Source organism: Camelus ferus, chromosome 11 (assembly GCF_009834535.1).
Source record: "Camelus ferus isolate YT-003-E chromosome 11, BCGSAC_Cfer_1.0, whole genome shotgun sequence".
Classification (NCBI taxonomy): domain Eukaryota; kingdom Metazoa; phylum Chordata; class Mammalia; order Artiodactyla; family Camelidae; genus Camelus; species Camelus ferus.
In genome coordinates, this window is record NC_045706.1 from 15,981,368 (window position 1) to 15,998,743 (window position 17,376).

Genomic DNA, 17,376 nt, shown 5'->3' on the forward strand with positions numbered 1-17,376 from the left:
CACTATGGCGGTAAACATTTTGTAATACAGAAGTGCATCAAATTAACACACTGTACACCTTAAATTTACACAATGCTAAATGTCAATTACATCTCAATAAACCAGAAATTAAAAAATAAAAATTTAAAAATAAAAGACAACTTTTCCAGTCCAAACCTTCTCCCTTCCAATACTCCCCATTCAGCGAATGGCATCTCCATCCACCTACCTTTGACTCTCCTTTCTCCCTCAGTGCCAATGTCTTATCCATCCAAGCTCTGCTGATGGTCCCTCCAAATCTGTCCATTTCACCAACCTCACTGCCATCAGCTTAACACAAGCCAGACCCCTCAAGGATTCTCCACAGTGGTTAGGATTAGATGCCAAGGCCTCAGCTTATCCTGCCCAGGCCCCTATCCCTGTGCCCCCACCACCAGGAGCCATCATAGCTGGCCTTCTGCTTCTCTGATAGCTGAGCTCTTTTTCCTTTAGGACCTTCATGTCTGTTTTTCCTTCTGCCTGAAATGTTCTCCCACCTTCCATCCCTTCACCTGGCCAACTCTTAACTTATCCTTCAAATCTCATTTTAAATGCCACCTCCTCAGAGGACAGTCTCAGCCCATAATCCTCACCCACTTCTTGGTAGAATCCCATCTCCCTGAGATGGGCCTAGTACTCCCTCTGGCACCTGTAATAAAGCCTCTTACACAGGGAGGGGCTGTGATGGTTTTGCTGGACCTTAGCATCTAGCAGATTCTCTCCCCTAACACCACCTGCCATCGAGCATCCGGCAGAAGAGAAAGAACACAGCCCAAGTCAAATCACACCTCAAAACAACCACATGTATTTAATAACCAAGAGGATGCTTCCAGAGCCGAGTCAATCCTCCCCGAAACCCTTCAAAAACAAGAGGACACTCTCAAAGCAGTCAACCCTCCCTACCCCATCCCCAAACTCTTCAGAAATAACAAGGAAAATGTTCACCATGCCCTTTGAGCTCACTTGAAAACGCTCAACTCACACAGCCGACACCCCGTCTGAAGTCCTACCATAGGGCTCTATTTCCTAAGAGCCTTCCAGCCTCTTGCAGCATTTAAGCAATAACAACAACCAAGAAAAGAGGACACACTCCTGTCTGGCGGGCTTCGCTCCTCAGGATTCAGGCTTTCTCATCCCACACCCCCACGCTCATTACACAACCAAACACACAAGATCGAGAATTGCTCGAAATCAACCCCAAGGTAAAACTCCACATCGACTTCAAAAGGAGACCCCCAAGACAAAATGGAAGGAACTTTTGAAGTCTTTGGCCATTTTGTAAGATACATACTATACCAAAATACCACCATCTGGGGTACTGAATCTTTCTTTGCTGGGTACAAAGGAAGTTCAATGAAAGTCTTTGTGCAGCCAAGGCACCAGGGGGTGGTGTCCAGGGAGGCAGGTGGGCCAAGGCTGAAACACCACACTTAGCACAACCCAGCTGCCTGACACTCATTCTGAAAGAGGAGGGAAGAAAAGCCAAGAATTAAAAATATAAATTTAAAAACACTACAGCGAAAGAAATATAAGCGAGTGCTCTGAATTAGAGTGTGGACTGGGGAGACAGGGGAGGGGAATATTCCGGGATTTGTGACATGAAAGACCATGAACTTCTGGAGAAATAAAGGGAAAGCGAAGTGCAGGAAGAGACAGCAAGAGACGGATCTGTTGTATAAATTCCTACTTTTGGGCTAGCGAAAAGAAAACTTTTTTAGTTATCATCCTTAGGGAATAATTTCCTCTCTCTTCTGAGCACAGATTAGGAGCCACTGGATCATAATAAACAAGATGCTCTGTCAGTTACTGGAAGTAAAATTTGCGGGACTTGCTTCTTAATACATCATTCAATCAACTGAACTCCACTTGTTAAGAACATTTATTCTACATATCCTTTTTTTTTTTTGTTTTTTAACAGTGTGGTAACCCACATACCCCAGGAGAAAAAAAGTCCAATCAGATTAAAATACACCAACAAAATGCTTTAAATTCCCATCTGAAAATTGTACCCCACATGGGTACCAGGGAAAATGATTTTCTTAGCAACCTGCGACAGCTATACCTTCTAATGATTACTAACAGATGCTGAACACTTCTCTAGTTTCGAAAATCAAACATTAGACGTAATTATGAAACAGCCTGGCCGAGAAATTAAAATAAATCCAAATTTCGGAGAAATTAGGAAGCAATCCTCAGACAATTATTTTGAAACAGGTCTGATGAAATAACTGCAATGTGACAACGTTTTATCCAAAAAAAAAAAAAAAAAAGAGAGAGAGAGAGAGAGAAAGGGAGGAAGAGCCCAGTGACTGGAGGGAAGTCAGCGCTTCATCAGTGACTCTGAAGGAGACCCGGAGTCTGGGGGCCGGTGTGGAGCTGTCCCAAGACCCGAGTGGTACTTCAACCAGCATCCAGAAGGTTCCCAAATGAATACAGATACACTATTCCTGCCAAGCTGGTTTCAGTTGTCATGTTGCCCTATGTCCAGTGAAAAGGGAATCATAAATTTATATTCTCAAGGTCTATGACTCCTCAGTCCCCCAAAACTCAACGTGACCTGGAGGTCAACAACCTCCAGACTTTTTTCCGCCCTACTTTCCCATTCTCCTTCTACTGACTCCCTTCCCACCCCCCCACACCCGCCCCTCACCCGTGGTGCCAGGTGGAGATTACAGAAATGCACAATTACAAGGCTGACTCATATAACCAAAGACACCATCCAGCTGCCACATGCATTAAGTATTTCATGAATCTGGTTTCCTTTTTGCTCAAGCTTATGACTTTTCTCCTCTCTCCAGCTCCCAGAGTCCGCCCTCCACCACCAACCCTTAACCTCTGTGCAGTGCCACTCCCCAGGTCCCCAGAAGCACAGCAGAGAGCACAGGAGACCGGATTACAGTTGCTGGCTGTGGCTCCTACAGACAAGGGTCTCCATCTGAAGGGCGGTGTGGGCTGGAGAGGTTGCTATGGTAAACACGCTTCCAGTAAACAGCGGAGGAAAGGAACGCAAGTCCCTTCACTGCTCTCCTCGCCAAAATCCACACTGGCTCTGGAAAAAATGCTCTACCAACTCCTTGGATTGTTAATTTATACACATGAAAACAAAGTGCTTAAGGCCTAAGTTGTGGCATCTGCTCTTAGGGGATTTGGGGGTTGGGGGGACAGAGGCAGGGAGGCCGATCGTCTCCCTCTCTCAGTGGACGGACCCAGCCTTGCACAGGGGTGACCCGTGGACCTCCAGGCCACACCCCCAAGGAGCTGCGTCCACTCTTAACTGCTTCTAAGAATTACGTCTTATCTCCAGACTCAGAGAGAGAAAAAGCCTCCAAGAGATTTTTAAAGACAGTGTCCCTATCCTGTACCTACCAGCAATTCCTGCCAAGCGTTTCCAAAAGCATAGAAATAAATTTCAAAGCCTAGACCCCCATTGGGAAATTCAAGGAGGCAGGAAAAGTGAAAGAGACTGGCTTCCTCATTGTACCACCCAGGAATTGTAAAAAAAAAAAAAAAAAAAAAAAAAAATCTGTGTATTTCCTGGGAGAAACCTGCATCGGAACCCCAAGCCAACAGCTTTTCACCTATGACGCTGCCCCAGTGATGAGCCAATTTAAAGAAAGCGAAACAGAACCAGCCATGGAAAGTTTCTTTCAACTCCCTTAGGAGAGAACAGTCCACAAGAACCCAGAAAGGGAGCCGAGAACTGGGCCCAGTTCCCGACCCAGTCGCTAGCTCAGCGTGTGACATTGGGCAATTCACTTAAGGCATCTCTGGACCTGTTTCCTTTCCTGAGAGTAGGCTGGGCCTAGCTGATCTAAGTTACTTCCAGCCGTGAAATCTCGACATTAAAAGAGCGTGTGTGATTGTGAGCATCCATTTTATTGTTGGGTTGGAGGAAGGAGGAAGCTTCTGGAAAATGTTAACCTTCTTTCTGTGTGCCTCATTTATACCGTAAGAATTCTTTTCACAAACAATGACTCAAAGATATGATGTTATGCAAATAAATTATTTTGTGACATATATGGACACATACATCTATATTTAGTATTCACAGAACAGAGGCAAAATTCATTAAATAATATATACTCAATTATAGCAAGCTACAAAATAAGGCGGCAGTTAGCCTGAAATTTGACACAATGTATCTTAAGATTTTCCACTCAAGAAAATTATTTTGCCATTTTTAGAAATTACAAATAACACAGAGGCAAAATATATTAATGGATAACATTTTGTGATACTTAAATAAAAAATACATGAATCGTTTTGTGCTTTGCATAATTCTACCTGTCATGGATTCATTATAATACATCTTCCATTAATTATTTAAAAAGTATAAAGTCCAGCTCATGATATAAATATATAGAAGAGAATATTCTAATAAGGCTGAGCTATCTTCTCAAGTTTAATTTATAAATTCCACTTTCAGAGCCTACACAATCCCAAGAAAGTGCATTAAAAATATATGTAGACACACTTTGTGATGTAGTCCCTAAGTACTACAAATGTTTCCTATAGTAAACCCACACGCTCTCAAAGCCATCGATGTACAGATTAAATTTAATCTAAGCCTTTCCAAATTCACTGGTGCTCAGAGTTTACAACCAATCAGCCCAGATGAAATGTTTCTGATTAGTGTAGATTTTTACTTTCCAACAATTAGAATAAATTGTGGGGTAAGGGGATGGGGCAGGGGGAGTAAGATTGGAAAGTCTCAAATCCAGGGCTTCCCTTTTGAGGTTTTTAATTCTCTCCTCTGTAACTCACCTCCCCTAAATGACTTTTTCAGGGAAGATTTTGGGTATATATATATTTTAATTGCTTTAATACCATTTCCAGTCTTCCCCACACCATGGTGATGGTAACCTAGTAACTAGAACCCACAAAGCTAGATTCTAACCCAATACTAGTAGAAAAGGGTGGTGGGAACATTTCCAGGTAGGTAGCAATCATTAAGGTCCAATAGCAGAAAATAAGTACCTTCTAGATATAAACCATAACCAAGAATATGCCAAAAAAAAAAAAAAACCCAACTATTTTTAAAGAAAGAAAAGCTGATAAGCAAGGCCTGTTTTATCAACAGAAGAGCATTTTGTCACATACATCCCCGCCTCCCCAAGAAAGGAAGCAAATGCCTCTGAAGGTCACTTACAACAATGTGTGCTGGCGACGGAGAGCGGGCATCCTTGAGGGCTTGTCTGCTCTGGAGGGTCCCCGCCTGAACGTCCAGCAGTGGCCATTTCATCTGAAGATACTGCAGGGAACAAGCAAAGTGAACATGAAAAATGAATTAAGAAACAAAATGCAAACGGCTGCCCCGAGAGGTAACTCTTGGGGTACATGACATGATCAAAAACTGCGAAACTTAAAAGGGTGCAAATAACAACACCAAAAAACTTGAAAGCATGCAAATAACAGCTATATCGACAGAAGAATCATGCAGCACGGACAGGTTCTTCCTCAGAGCTCACGTTCGACAGGTACACATATAGAACATCAATGTTATCAGCAACTATAGTTTCGTCTTTGCAGACAAACTATAGAGTGGCCTCAGATAAAGTGTTGTCATCGCTGCATTTAGAGGAGAGCCGCGGCAGGGGGTGGGGAGGAAGACTGAAGAAGGGAGGGGACACAGATCTCTTCGGAAGGAAGACAGCAAACGCAGTCTCAAGCCAGAGGTGTCCCGGGAGACCTGCAATTCCCAATCTGCTCTCTCAGCGACCTTCATTTCTAAAATGCCAGCACCCTTCACTTTCAAGAAAGCTAAGAACATACAAGCAGCTGTCCTTTAGTAGAAGCTACCTGAGTAAGGTGAGGATGGAATTCCTCGTCCAACCCCAAAATATCTCCTGGGTAACAGACACGCAGACAGGGCAATTTATACGTGCAGCTCAAAAGGCCAAAGAAATTCTTAAACACACACAGGTTTACCACCTGTGTGAGAAAAGCAAAGGTATATGCCAACTGGATGTATCTCTGCGCACAAGGGACACGGAACTACTTCTGTGCGAGGTGATACCTCGGCTCTCAGAGGGATGTGAACAATCAGCTGACCCAGCTCCTTATTGTGAAGATTAGGGAAACTGAGGGGAGGTGACTTGTCCAGTCACAGAGGGATTTAGCTCATGTATAAGCAACCTCCAGGTATTTGACTTTTGTCAGTGACATTACACCAGTTTCACTTCGCAACCAAACAAAACTTAGACACAATGCTAAGATTTTAACAAGGACCTCAGTCCTAGCCTTTGTGCCTCCGAAGGCCAACTGATGAAGGAGCCATGTTGAACTTTCTAGAGGCTAGTTTTATTCTACAGAAAACTTTACTTGAGGAACACTGAGGAAAGCTTGCCTCGTGCACACCCTTCTTGCCAAGCATCCTGGAGAGACCAAGACGGCCCCCGTCAGAGAGCTCAGGCACACGTGAGGGAACCAACTCATGGCAGACACGTCACGAGACAACGTGGTGAGGCTCTGACAGAGACTCGGGGAGTTGGGCCCAGCGACCGCCCGAGAGAAGGTGGCACTTCTGAGAAAAGAGATTTAAGGAAGGCTGCAGGGTATGTCTTGTTAAGTCAGAAAGGTTCGGACAGAAAGAAAAAGGACAGCCAAGGGCAGTCCAAAGAAGGGAGGGTTTGCTCAAATCCCCAGTGAGGTGGAAGAGCCAAACCATCCGCAAGCTCTTCCATAGGTTCCTCAAAGAGACACAACCATTCCAGCAGATTAAACCCAAACTCGGTTACATCTAACGCTGAAAGACCCTAGCCCATGAACTACCTGCCAAACTGCACGGTCGTCTTTCCAACCTAGATCTGCACAGGGTTGGATGGCTTCTGCCACTTCATAACTTTGACCTAGAAGCCGCCTGTGGTGAGGAAACCTGGTTCCTGGTTCTGGTCACTCACCACAGGACCTTCCACGGGGCTGTCCCAGCTGTGACGGGGGTGCCCCCAAGTACCAAAGCATTTCTAGGATTCTGGGCCACCAGACAGGAGATGTCAGCAGGGACCTCCACCCCGCAAGTCACCCTTATAATCAAACATTTGTTCAGGGACATCATCATCCCAAACTAAGAGTTGCTGAGGTAAACGTTTCCACGGTCTCCCTCAGCCCCACAACCCAAGCCAGTGGGCCGTGGGAATCTATTCGCCTTGTCTCACCCCGACTTTTTCCCATCCTCACCTACCACATAAATACACGTGTCTCACTGGTCAAAACCCCTCAATAGAGTCATTTCCTTGAGGCCAACCAAAATGTACCCCCCGCCACCTCTTCATCACACAAAAACCTGCAAAGAAAAACGCCCAGCTGAGTCGCCACACACCCACACCCACACCTCCCTTCTGCCCTCAGTGATGAGGGTGAGATTCAAGGACAAGTTTTCGTCTTTGGCCATCTGCAGAACAGATTTGATTGTATCCAAATACCAGCTCCCCAGAATGAGGAAATTCAGGCTTTGTTTAAGGTGACGAGCCTGCCCCCAGGACCCCACCCAAGAATTATCATACCCATAATGCCATATTAATGCGCAGACTTGTAATTCTTACTTTACGTAAAAGCTTCATTGTGTGCCACATCCAATCTCCGCGGGCTACCTGCACCACATATTTTTATGAGCCTACATTTCAGCGCTCCGAGCCTCCAATACACATAATTTTCAATTATGTTAGGGCAGCCCAGGATCACTGCCTATATAACATTACTGGTTGGAGGAAATGAGACTCGGCCTTGCTGCCCAGAGAGAGCTAACCAAATCCAGATGGTGGCGAAGACGGCCCCAGCCCCGCCGACTCGCAGGGACGCCGCGGTGACAGCCCCAACCTCTCCGTCCCCCCTGCAACTTGATCCCACAGAACTGGCTGGGTCCCTGCAAATCTGTGCCCATCCCTGGGGCCTTTACTGGCACTCAGGCTGACGAGGTTCCTTTTGGGGGAAATACATATTATGTCAGGATTTTTTAAAGGAAGTTATTAACCTCCTCCAAAAGTGATGGGTTTCCCAGGTTCCTTCATCTTCTACAATTGGTCCTTATTAATAGGGAAAATAAATAAATAAAGGGGAAAAAGAGGAAATTAGGCACCATTATAGCCTAGAGGAAAATCTTTTCCTTCCTGGAGACATTAAGCAGCAGGAAATTCTACTCTGTCGGGTCCTAAAGGAAGACCTGAAGCAGGAGGCATCTCGGATTTACAGAAGGGCTGGATCGCCACGCCACATTCTCCCCACGGTTCGACTTCGGTTTTTATATCCTTTTGGGGAAGAAAAAAAAAATTCCCACCATCCTGCTATAAAAACAACACTGGGCTCCAGGCTCCCTTCCTTTTAGGCCGCTCAACGTGGAAATTATGAATTGCCTACAAAAACATTCAACTTTTCAACAAACTGCAATCAAATGGGGCTGTGGGAATTCCTGCATTGAAAACTGTTGGAAATGGAGTCTGCACGACTTTCATTTTGCCATGAATAAATTCAGTCAATCAATCAGTCAATCAATCAGGTCATCCTGGCTTAAGCGTTTCATCCTTTGTTTAATACTAATGTTCTGCTCATGGCCCAGGAAATCCAAATCCCCTCCAAATCATATTTTATGATACATCTCAGAGAGCCAAAGTTAAGCTGTGGACCTGTGAGCAGTCTTGAATATACAGACACCACCAAGCGCCTGAAAGGAAGGTTTAAAGGCCTACTGAATTGTCAGCAAAGGTTTAAAAAAAAAAAAAGGTATGCAGCTCTCATGTCTCCTCCTCCACCTCCCCCAGTAAAAAAGGAAAAAGAAAGACAAATGGGGAGAGTCTCCCAAATCAGAAGCCTCCTCCAAGATCTAACTTTCTGGTGACCAGCAGCTACTCAAATGGGCCTGGTCAGACCTGCTCCCACAAAGGCATCTCGGTCCACGTGAGTCCCGCTTCAGTGGCAAGGATGCTCAGAGAAGCTGCCACCTTCGGGCTGAGGGGCTCTCTGTACAGATATATTATCTAAACACACAGGACAACTCAAAGGACAAGGATGATGATGATCCTGATGAAGTTTGCTGGGAAACCCCCACATCCTTGATGAAACGCATGAGCAGCTTCCAGGTACTTGCTCTCATTCACCCCATTCCACCGATGGGTGGGCATGTGGAGTGAAGCCCTTTATTTGTTCCGGGCAGGGTTGGCAAACTTTTTCTGTAAGGGGCCTGACAATAAATATCTTAGGTTTTCCAGCCCACACCGTCTCCATCCTAACTACTCGACTCTGCTGTCATAACACAAAAGCCCCGACAGGCAGTGCACGCGTGCACTGTGTGTCATGACTGTGTTCCAATAAAACTTTATTGAGGGATGCCGAAATCTGAATGTCACATGATTTCCCTGGGTCAGGAAATAGTATTCTCCTCTTGATTTTTTTCACTCATTTAGAAATAATGAAAACCGTTCTCAGCTCACGGACTGTACAAAACTGGGGTCAGATGGGACAGCTCTGGCCCATGAGCCACAGTTTGCCATCCCGACTGTAGAGAATGAATGTGGAGACACCTGAATCATGTCAAACATTCCTTTATGGGGCCTTAAATCCAGACAGCCACACGCCATCACATAGGAAAGTGTGTTTGGTGGCCCAAAAGCAACATTTTGGATGAAATCGTCCCTGACAGACTCAAATTTGGGGAAAACGCTTGGAAAAGAATCTGAGCTCTCTGGCTGTGACTCCCAGTCACAAGGTCTAACCACTAGACCACAACCGCAATTGAAATAACCATCCCTCCTTCCGAAATGGAAGTTTGAAGATTCCTGAGCAATTCTGACTGGAAAAAGTTCACGTGTCCAGAAGTTCTCACCCACTTCCCAGGAGACGCTGGCAACATGTTACGTGTCCACGAGTCACCACACGATAGCATCAGGCAGACGTTCCGCAGGTCCGGGGTGACGTGCCCTGAGTGCTCTGGGGTCAACTTTCCAGGTTCAGAAGTGCCTCTCTTCCAGAACTTGCACACATCACAAGGCTGGAATTAGGCTCACGTGTGCCAACTCTGCCACCAACAGATGGCATTAGCCACAGGCTCAGGCCAAATGCAGCGTTCAGGGCGGGAGAGGGGGCACCGTGAGGCCTGAACAGACTGTTCAACAGAGATGAAACCAGTCTCTTCAGGAAAACGGTCCCATAGAAAGCACACCACTCAGAACAGGGCTGATTCTAAAATTCTGAACGCCTTACTACCCTCCCCTGCCTAGTAGTTAGGTATTATTTACCTAAACACAAAAACAGCCTCAACAAAACAGCCTCTTCATGCCAAGCAATTTCTCAGTAGGGGTGCTTTTTCCTAGGAAAATCCATTTTAGAAGAATCCAAATTAACTGGAAACCATCCTCATGATAGATTTGGACTGCTAAGTCCTCCAAACTTACCAGAGCCAGAAAGCTGTGCACACTCTGTTTCTTATAAACTGGAAAGTAAACACTCCACCTCAACACCCTGCACTGAGAGAACTGCCAGCCATGGCCCATCACGTCCAAATTCACTCATCCTTCCTCCCCCTGCAAGGTGACTTGCTCCCACTCTCCCCCGGTAGGCCCATGGTAGACCAGGCCGACTCTACCACAAATGTGCAACCAGAGAAGGGGTAACGCCATGATTATACCCACAGCACTGAACGTTACCAAAGAAAAGGCTACCAGAAGCCACTCATCCTAAGCAGAAAATAGGAAAACTTCAGGAGCTCACACTGTGAGGCTCACCCTGAAAACACATCGACACACTTGGGTCTGTTAAAGAACAGGCTTAAACTATGTTCAATGTCTTGTGATAACCCTTCATGGGAAAAAAATATGAAAATGAATATATGTAGGTATATGCATGGCTGGGATATTGCGCTGTACACTAGAGACAGATACATTGTAATTGACTGTACTTCAAAAAATAAAAAAAGAAAGAAAAAAGAACAAGCTTGGCTGTTGCTTTCTGAACCTGCTTTGTTTCTTAGAACTGGAAGGTGGAAAATCCAGCCCATCTTCTATAAATAAGTAATTCTGCCCTGGGATCATGGAACCCCAAATTATCTAGCATGGTTCAAGTATAAGAAGTTGTGATTAATTTAATACTCTAGCCTACCCTCTGAATCACAGAAGTGCCAACGGGTTTCTAAAAGTTAGCAGTAATCACATGTACCTAATGGGAAAATACATGAAACTATCTTGGAAGGCTTCAGAATCTTGCAGGAACCTCAGGGGCCACCATTACTGGTTTGATCAATTTTCTGGCAGATGCAGAGGGTATAGGAGATTTGGCTGCTTCGTCCCAGGTTAAAACATAGTCCAGGAATTTCTTCTTTTGAAAATCCACAGAGACTCTAACACAGAGGTTCTATTTAAAGAGTCATTATTTGCCTATAAAACATGACTGCACAGAAGAAGAAAATTCAGGAAGGTGATTTCTGCTGGTTGGGATCTAGCATAAATGAGTATCTACTATAGTTACCTAGAAAGAGAAAACCAAACACCTCAGAAGGCTGGATATATTCTGAACGCAGAGAACGAAAAAAGCTACAGATAAAGTTTAACAGGATATTAGGATTGACACTTTTCTTTCTCTTTCTCTCTCTTTCTGTGTGTGTGTGTGTGTGTGTGTGTGTGTGTGTGTGTGTGTGTTTTCTTTTGGATGGGGGATTGAGTTTATTTATTTATTTTAATGGGGGTACTGGGAATTGAACCCAGGACCTGGTGCATGCTGAGCATGCGCTCTACCACTTGAGCTATACCCTCCCCCCATCTCTCTCTCTCTCTCTCTTTTAATGAAACCAAACGCAGTAGAAACCTGGAACTGTTTGTTTCCCTTGAAGTCCCTATCTCATTTCTCAACGTAAAAGGAATATGGGGGAAAGGGCCAACGGGCGGGAAGGGGAGGGGTAACCAAGGTATCTGAGCAAAACAACAATTTAACAGCCTTTTTTAATCCTCTCTCTCTATGAATTTGGTCATTATAAGATTTTTAAACACAGTCTTTACAGTTATCCCTTTTCTTCCTAATCATAACAACTAAAGAGTCCTAACAGTACCACTTCACATTTAGAGAGTATTCAGAGTTCATAACCACATTCACAGCAATCCTATGACATAAATGTCAGAAAGCTACAACTAGCATTTTACCAAGGAGGAAACTAAGGCCAGTGGGGCAGCCCCAGCCAGCCCGCGGTCCCTGGGTCAGCCAGCAGGGCTCCAGGCCACCAGGGTGCTTCTCCTGTGTCCTGACTTACCTTTCAACAATGCCCCTCTGCCTTCCTTGAGTTCCTTATCAACTAACTGAGGCATCCTTGCTGGAACTCTCACCAGGGATCAGTGTCTCAAAGGGCACAGCTAAGGGAACGTCTCACATTGTCCCCAAAGGAATAAACGATCCTTCTCCGCCATTTACTATCTCTCTTCTCCCCCTAAGTTTCTGGGCAAACACTAAACTATCTTCCTCCGAGGGCATCAGAAAATTATTTCCATCAGAGCTCCAGAGGCCACTGGTACTAAGGGAAAAACAAAGCAAAAGAAGCAAGTAACAAAGAAACAAACAAAATCCAATAACCGAAACTTCAGATTCACCGTTTCCTTTACCTCGCCAACCATTCAATAGCCCTGTCCCTGAGACATTTTGGCATATGGTAGAGCAGCTCATAGACGTACAAGCTGGATAGGATTGGCCCTTCCTCTCAAACCCAGATGAGCTCCTCTGGGCTGGAGCGAGGCCTCCCTTTCTCTCTCCCAAAAAAGTTACTCTTAAAATTATGACTCTGTGCTCCCAGGAGTAGCACAAAAGGGAGAAAGAGTCTGGAAACCTATTTTCCAGGCCCAGCTCTGCCATTAGCTGGGCAATCACTTCACTTCTTCCCTGGGCAACCTCTTTCCCACTCGGGGCTTAAGTCTACACAGCAGGAAATTAGGGGAACATGATCTCAAGAATCCCTTTCAACTCTAACATGGATTCCTGCAGCATTTACAAAGCGTATGCTCAGAGTCCAGTGTAGACGAGATATCCTGAGAAAAGTCACCTATGAACCAGTCGATACGACAAGCAGCTTACGAGTGGTACCAGGACTAACATGAGAAAGATAAGTGGAAACAGTACGAAGAAAGATTTAGTTCATGACGGTGACATGGTCCCCCAGTTCCCAAACCTCTCTGGTTTATTGACAGAGACTTTTCCCCTGATCCACTCTAGACCTGCTTCACAAACTATCCGGGAGGGGGGCCAGGGGTCTGTATCTTCCTTTCCCCAATTTGCCAGGTGATGCTGATGATCAGACATTAGCAAAAATTATCAGTTATAGGGCAGTGTCAAAGGGTACGTTGTGTATGTGCCGAGTCCCCCTTACTTTCTCAAAGGCTCTTTTAAACTTCTAAACTGGTTGTCACTGCATCCTTTTTTCAAAGGGGTCAAGGCAGATAATCTCCAAATCCATGTTAGAAGAGAATAAAGTGAGGCAGAGAGAAAGTAAGTGACTTAGCCACGCAGTTACAAGGGATTCTGGACCAGAGACAGTTCTGGCATTTTCAGCCCAGAACTCTTAATATCTCCCAAATGAGACTGAGTACAGTGGGCAGTGAGTACCCCCAGGCGAGGCCAGAAAAGCTGCAAGAGGGCAAAAGAAAGGGTGCAGCCCCCACCTCACGTAGGGAGCCAGCCTCAGAGACAGGGCGTTCCTCGGTCCTGACACCCAGACCAGGACCAGCCATGGCATAGTCTTTGGGCAGCGTCAAGACTGAGGTCCCCAGAGAAGGGTTGTGGATTCCAAGCAAATGTCAGCCCTGCTTTAAGCATCCCAGTCCCTGAGCCACAGTCAGAGGACAAGAAGCCACTGGAAGAGGTGACAGCTGGAGCCCTCGCCCTCCCGTCTGGCTCAGACAGGTCACCCCGTCTTCAGCCTTCAGACAGGGCAGCCCCAGCTCACCCCATGGCTCCTCCACACCCCCTCAAACCTCACATTAAGAGACAAACCAGAGACAACCTATCTTTAGGGAGAAAAACACTTAACAATCTTTTCATTTTCAAATCAACCTCGTGGTCACCACGTTTTTTATTACTGCTTCTTATCAAAAGGCCAAGTGTAGTCCAGTGAACTGGAATGTTTTAGCTACGGCCTGCTCCTCTACAAGCATGCTGAGGTGGAAAACGGGCACCTCAAGACTAGGAAAGTAAGTTGGAAGACATGGAGCAGCTGGGGGACCGAGTGTGGACAGCAAGGGCGCCCAGAACACAGAGCACCCGTGAGAGAAGAGTGCACCCAGTCTCCGCTGCCAAACGGACCAGTAAAACAATGGCACATCCATACAATGGAATATGACTTGGCAATAAAAACTAACGAATTCTGACCCACGCTATACAACATGCAGGACCTTGAAATCATGCTAACTTGGGGGAGGGTGTAGCTCAGTAGTAGAATGTGTGCTTAGCATGGTGAGGTCCCGGGTTCAATCCCCATGCCTCCATTTAAATAAATAGATAAATAAACCTAATTACCACCACCCCCCCCAAAAAAAACCAAGAGAGAAAAGAAATCATGCTAACTTAAAGATAGCAGACCAAAAAAAGGCACATATTATATGATTCTTGCTTCAGGAAATACCCAGAATAGGCAAATCTATCAGGAAGGAGTAAATTAGGGACTGTTGGGCGCTGGAGGGAACGGGGATTAGGGGGTGACTGCTAGTGGGTACAAGGTTTCTTTTTGGGGTGATGGAAATGTTCTGGAAATAGATAGTGATGATGTCTGCACAACCTTGTGAATCTACTAAAACCCACTGAACTGTATACTTTGCATGAGTAAGTTTTACAGTATGTGAATTAGATCTCAATTTTTTGAATGAATTACAAAAAAAAAAAAAAAAAAGAATGCACCAAGTCACTTGATGGTTTTCACACTCCTGTCTGAGACAAGCTGGGTAGGGGAGAACAGACTTGCTCTCGTATGCACAGACTCCGTCCATAGACCTAGAAAGAGCCAGAGAACAGGTGAACCGCTTCTTTAAAAAAAAAACAAAAAAAAAAAACCATACCTTCCAAAGCGTCTTGGGAAACAAGCAACTTTCAAACGTGATTTTGGTTGGTGTTGGATCTGGGGGCCGTTACGATGGCAGGTGAACACCAAGACCTTGCGAGAGGTGTGAAGAGCCCAGGACGCCCCAGGTCAAAGTCAGGGAAGAGCATGGGGGGCAAGGAACAGAAGAGTGTGTGCTACCTACTTCAAGGCACATGTGGCTAAAAACAAGTAATGCAGAGCAGTTGGGTCAACAGAACCACAGGCAGTTCAGAAGCCTGAACCCTACAATCCATTCTCCGCTGTCCTGTGGTCTCAGGCAGGTCATGGTGTCTCTACACCTCAGTTTCTCCATCTAAAAAATGGGCATGGAATTGTTTGCCTAAAATCTCCTGACCGATCCTTCCTCACCATTTTTCTAAACTCAAAAAGGATAGGCAATGTAAACGAAGTAAAGGAAAAGAGTTACATAAGGGCCAAGAGTGTTCAGATTTGCTATTTTTTTTTTCCCTCCAACTGCACAGGCGATTTAAGGGTCGGAAGTCACAGGTCTACCATGTAAACTGTTAGAGACGGAGCCATCAGACGACCCCGGAAGGACGCAAATCCAGAGAGTGAGGGGGTCCTGGCGACCTGGAAGGGTAATCCTGAATGTAAGCCCTCATCATCAGACTGTGGCAGATCCTCAATTCAAGAGCTCTAAAAAAGTCCTTCCTTTCTCCACTGCTGGGCGCTCTCAAGACTTGGATTTTTCCAATGAGGGTCTTCTCCTTACCCCGTATTTCCACCCCCTATTCCGTGACAACGAAAGACAACGAAAAGTCCTCGCGGTCAACAAGCAACCAATTAACGGACTTAAGTCCAGTCCACATAGGAACCAAATGCAAGACAGACCTCGGCTTCTGTCCTCAAACTCCAACTAAAGCTGTGAAGCAGGCTGCGTTTCCTTTCTATTTTTTTTCCCCCCTCTTGTCACATCTGAAAGAGGTCCATGGCTCCAGCCAGGTCTCTCTGTCCAAATTTTTACTGTCTGATCCTAGCTGTGACAAGCATGTGGAGATGCTTCGTAACGCGACACCCAGGAAGCCGAAAGGTCAAACAGCGCCGCTGGTTCATTTTGCTTGGGGAGGAACCAAGCCCAGAGCCAGGGTGAAGATTTAGTGAGGCTGACCTTCTGGAGGCCCCCCGACCCCCCTGCTCACAAGTCTTGCTGCCTCAGCCAGAAGCGGCCTGCCACTCAAGTATCATCTTGCTGTAACAAATTACTCCTAACCCAGGATTATGGCTCTTTCCAAATCCCTCCTAGAGAGCTGGGAAATAAACATCCTCTCCCAGGCCTCTGCCCGGGCCGCTCCTCCTGTCGGTAATCCTCGTCTGTATCTGCCGCTCCTACAAGCCCTCGTCTGGGAGGTCTGCGAGACCATCCCGGCCCCCTTTTCCTTCAGACACAGGCTGAATGTCTCAATTGTCCACTAGGCGCAGCGAAAGATGAAGGCAGCCTTTCTGTCCGGAGGAAGCCTCACACAATAGCTCCCTTTGCCCACACGCTTCTCGTCTGACTGCAGACTCCAGTGGCCTAAGCCCAGTCACTCACGGAAGTCCACACCCCACATTCCTCCCTCACGTTCCAGAGGGACGAGTGCGGACAGGTCACCATCAAGTCACTGGGCTCCAAGTCCACACCATCCAGAGAGAGCAGCAGGGTTGCCCGCCCTGCCATCATGGGGACAGCACACCACGGCGGGTGGCGGGGAAGGTTGGATGGGGGCCGGGGCAGGAGAAAAGATCTAAAAGAAGAGGCAAGACAGCAAGCTGCAAGCAGGAAAAACTGCCTCTGATCCTGGCCTGGGGTTTCCTCTCATAAACTACCAAGAGATATTTCGAGCACCATCACCTCATCTGGGGAAGGAAATACAGTTCTGTCCACTTCCAAAGATTCCTGCAAAGCACCCGGATAGTCCAGGCGCTTGAGACAGAGAGGGCTGCTTTGTGTTTTTAACCGAATACGGAGAGAGACACCAGAATATGCCAAGAAGCAAAGAGCAGAACAATGGATGCTGTCATCAAAGTGGGCGGTTTGAAGAGACAGGGATCTCGGGGTGGTTTTACAGAGACTTTCTCCTTGGAGAGAGAGAGAGACCAGTTGACAGCTCACACTCCGACACTCTATGGGCCGGGAGAGAAACTTTCTGAAATAACTCAAAGGCACTGAGAAGACAGAAATACCCTCATCAAAAATCCAGGCACCAAATCACATTCCTGTTTCAAAAAAAAGAAAAAAGAAGGAACACCAGGGAAGAAATGGAGTGAGATGGCAAGACTCGCTCTGAATTGAGCGCCACCTTCAACTTCTCGTGCGTCGGCCC

The 17,376-nt window shown here is 46.1% G+C and overlaps 1 protein-coding gene across 41 annotated transcripts in view; it reads right to left on the minus strand.

Moving 5' to 3' along the window:
• Positions 1 to 17,376, minus strand: part of TCF7L2 (transcription factor 7 like 2) — a 190,686-nt gene that overhangs the window by 112,904 nt on the left and 60,406 nt on the right. For all 41 annotated transcript variants that reach the window (XM_032490895.1, XM_032490898.1, XM_032490896.1 and 38 more), the window contains one exon: positions 5,168 to 5,269. In XM_032490895.1, coding sequence (XP_032346786.1) covers positions 5,168 to 5,269 — 102 coding nt within the window. The remainder of the gene's footprint in view (positions 1 to 5,167; positions 5,270 to 17,376) is intronic.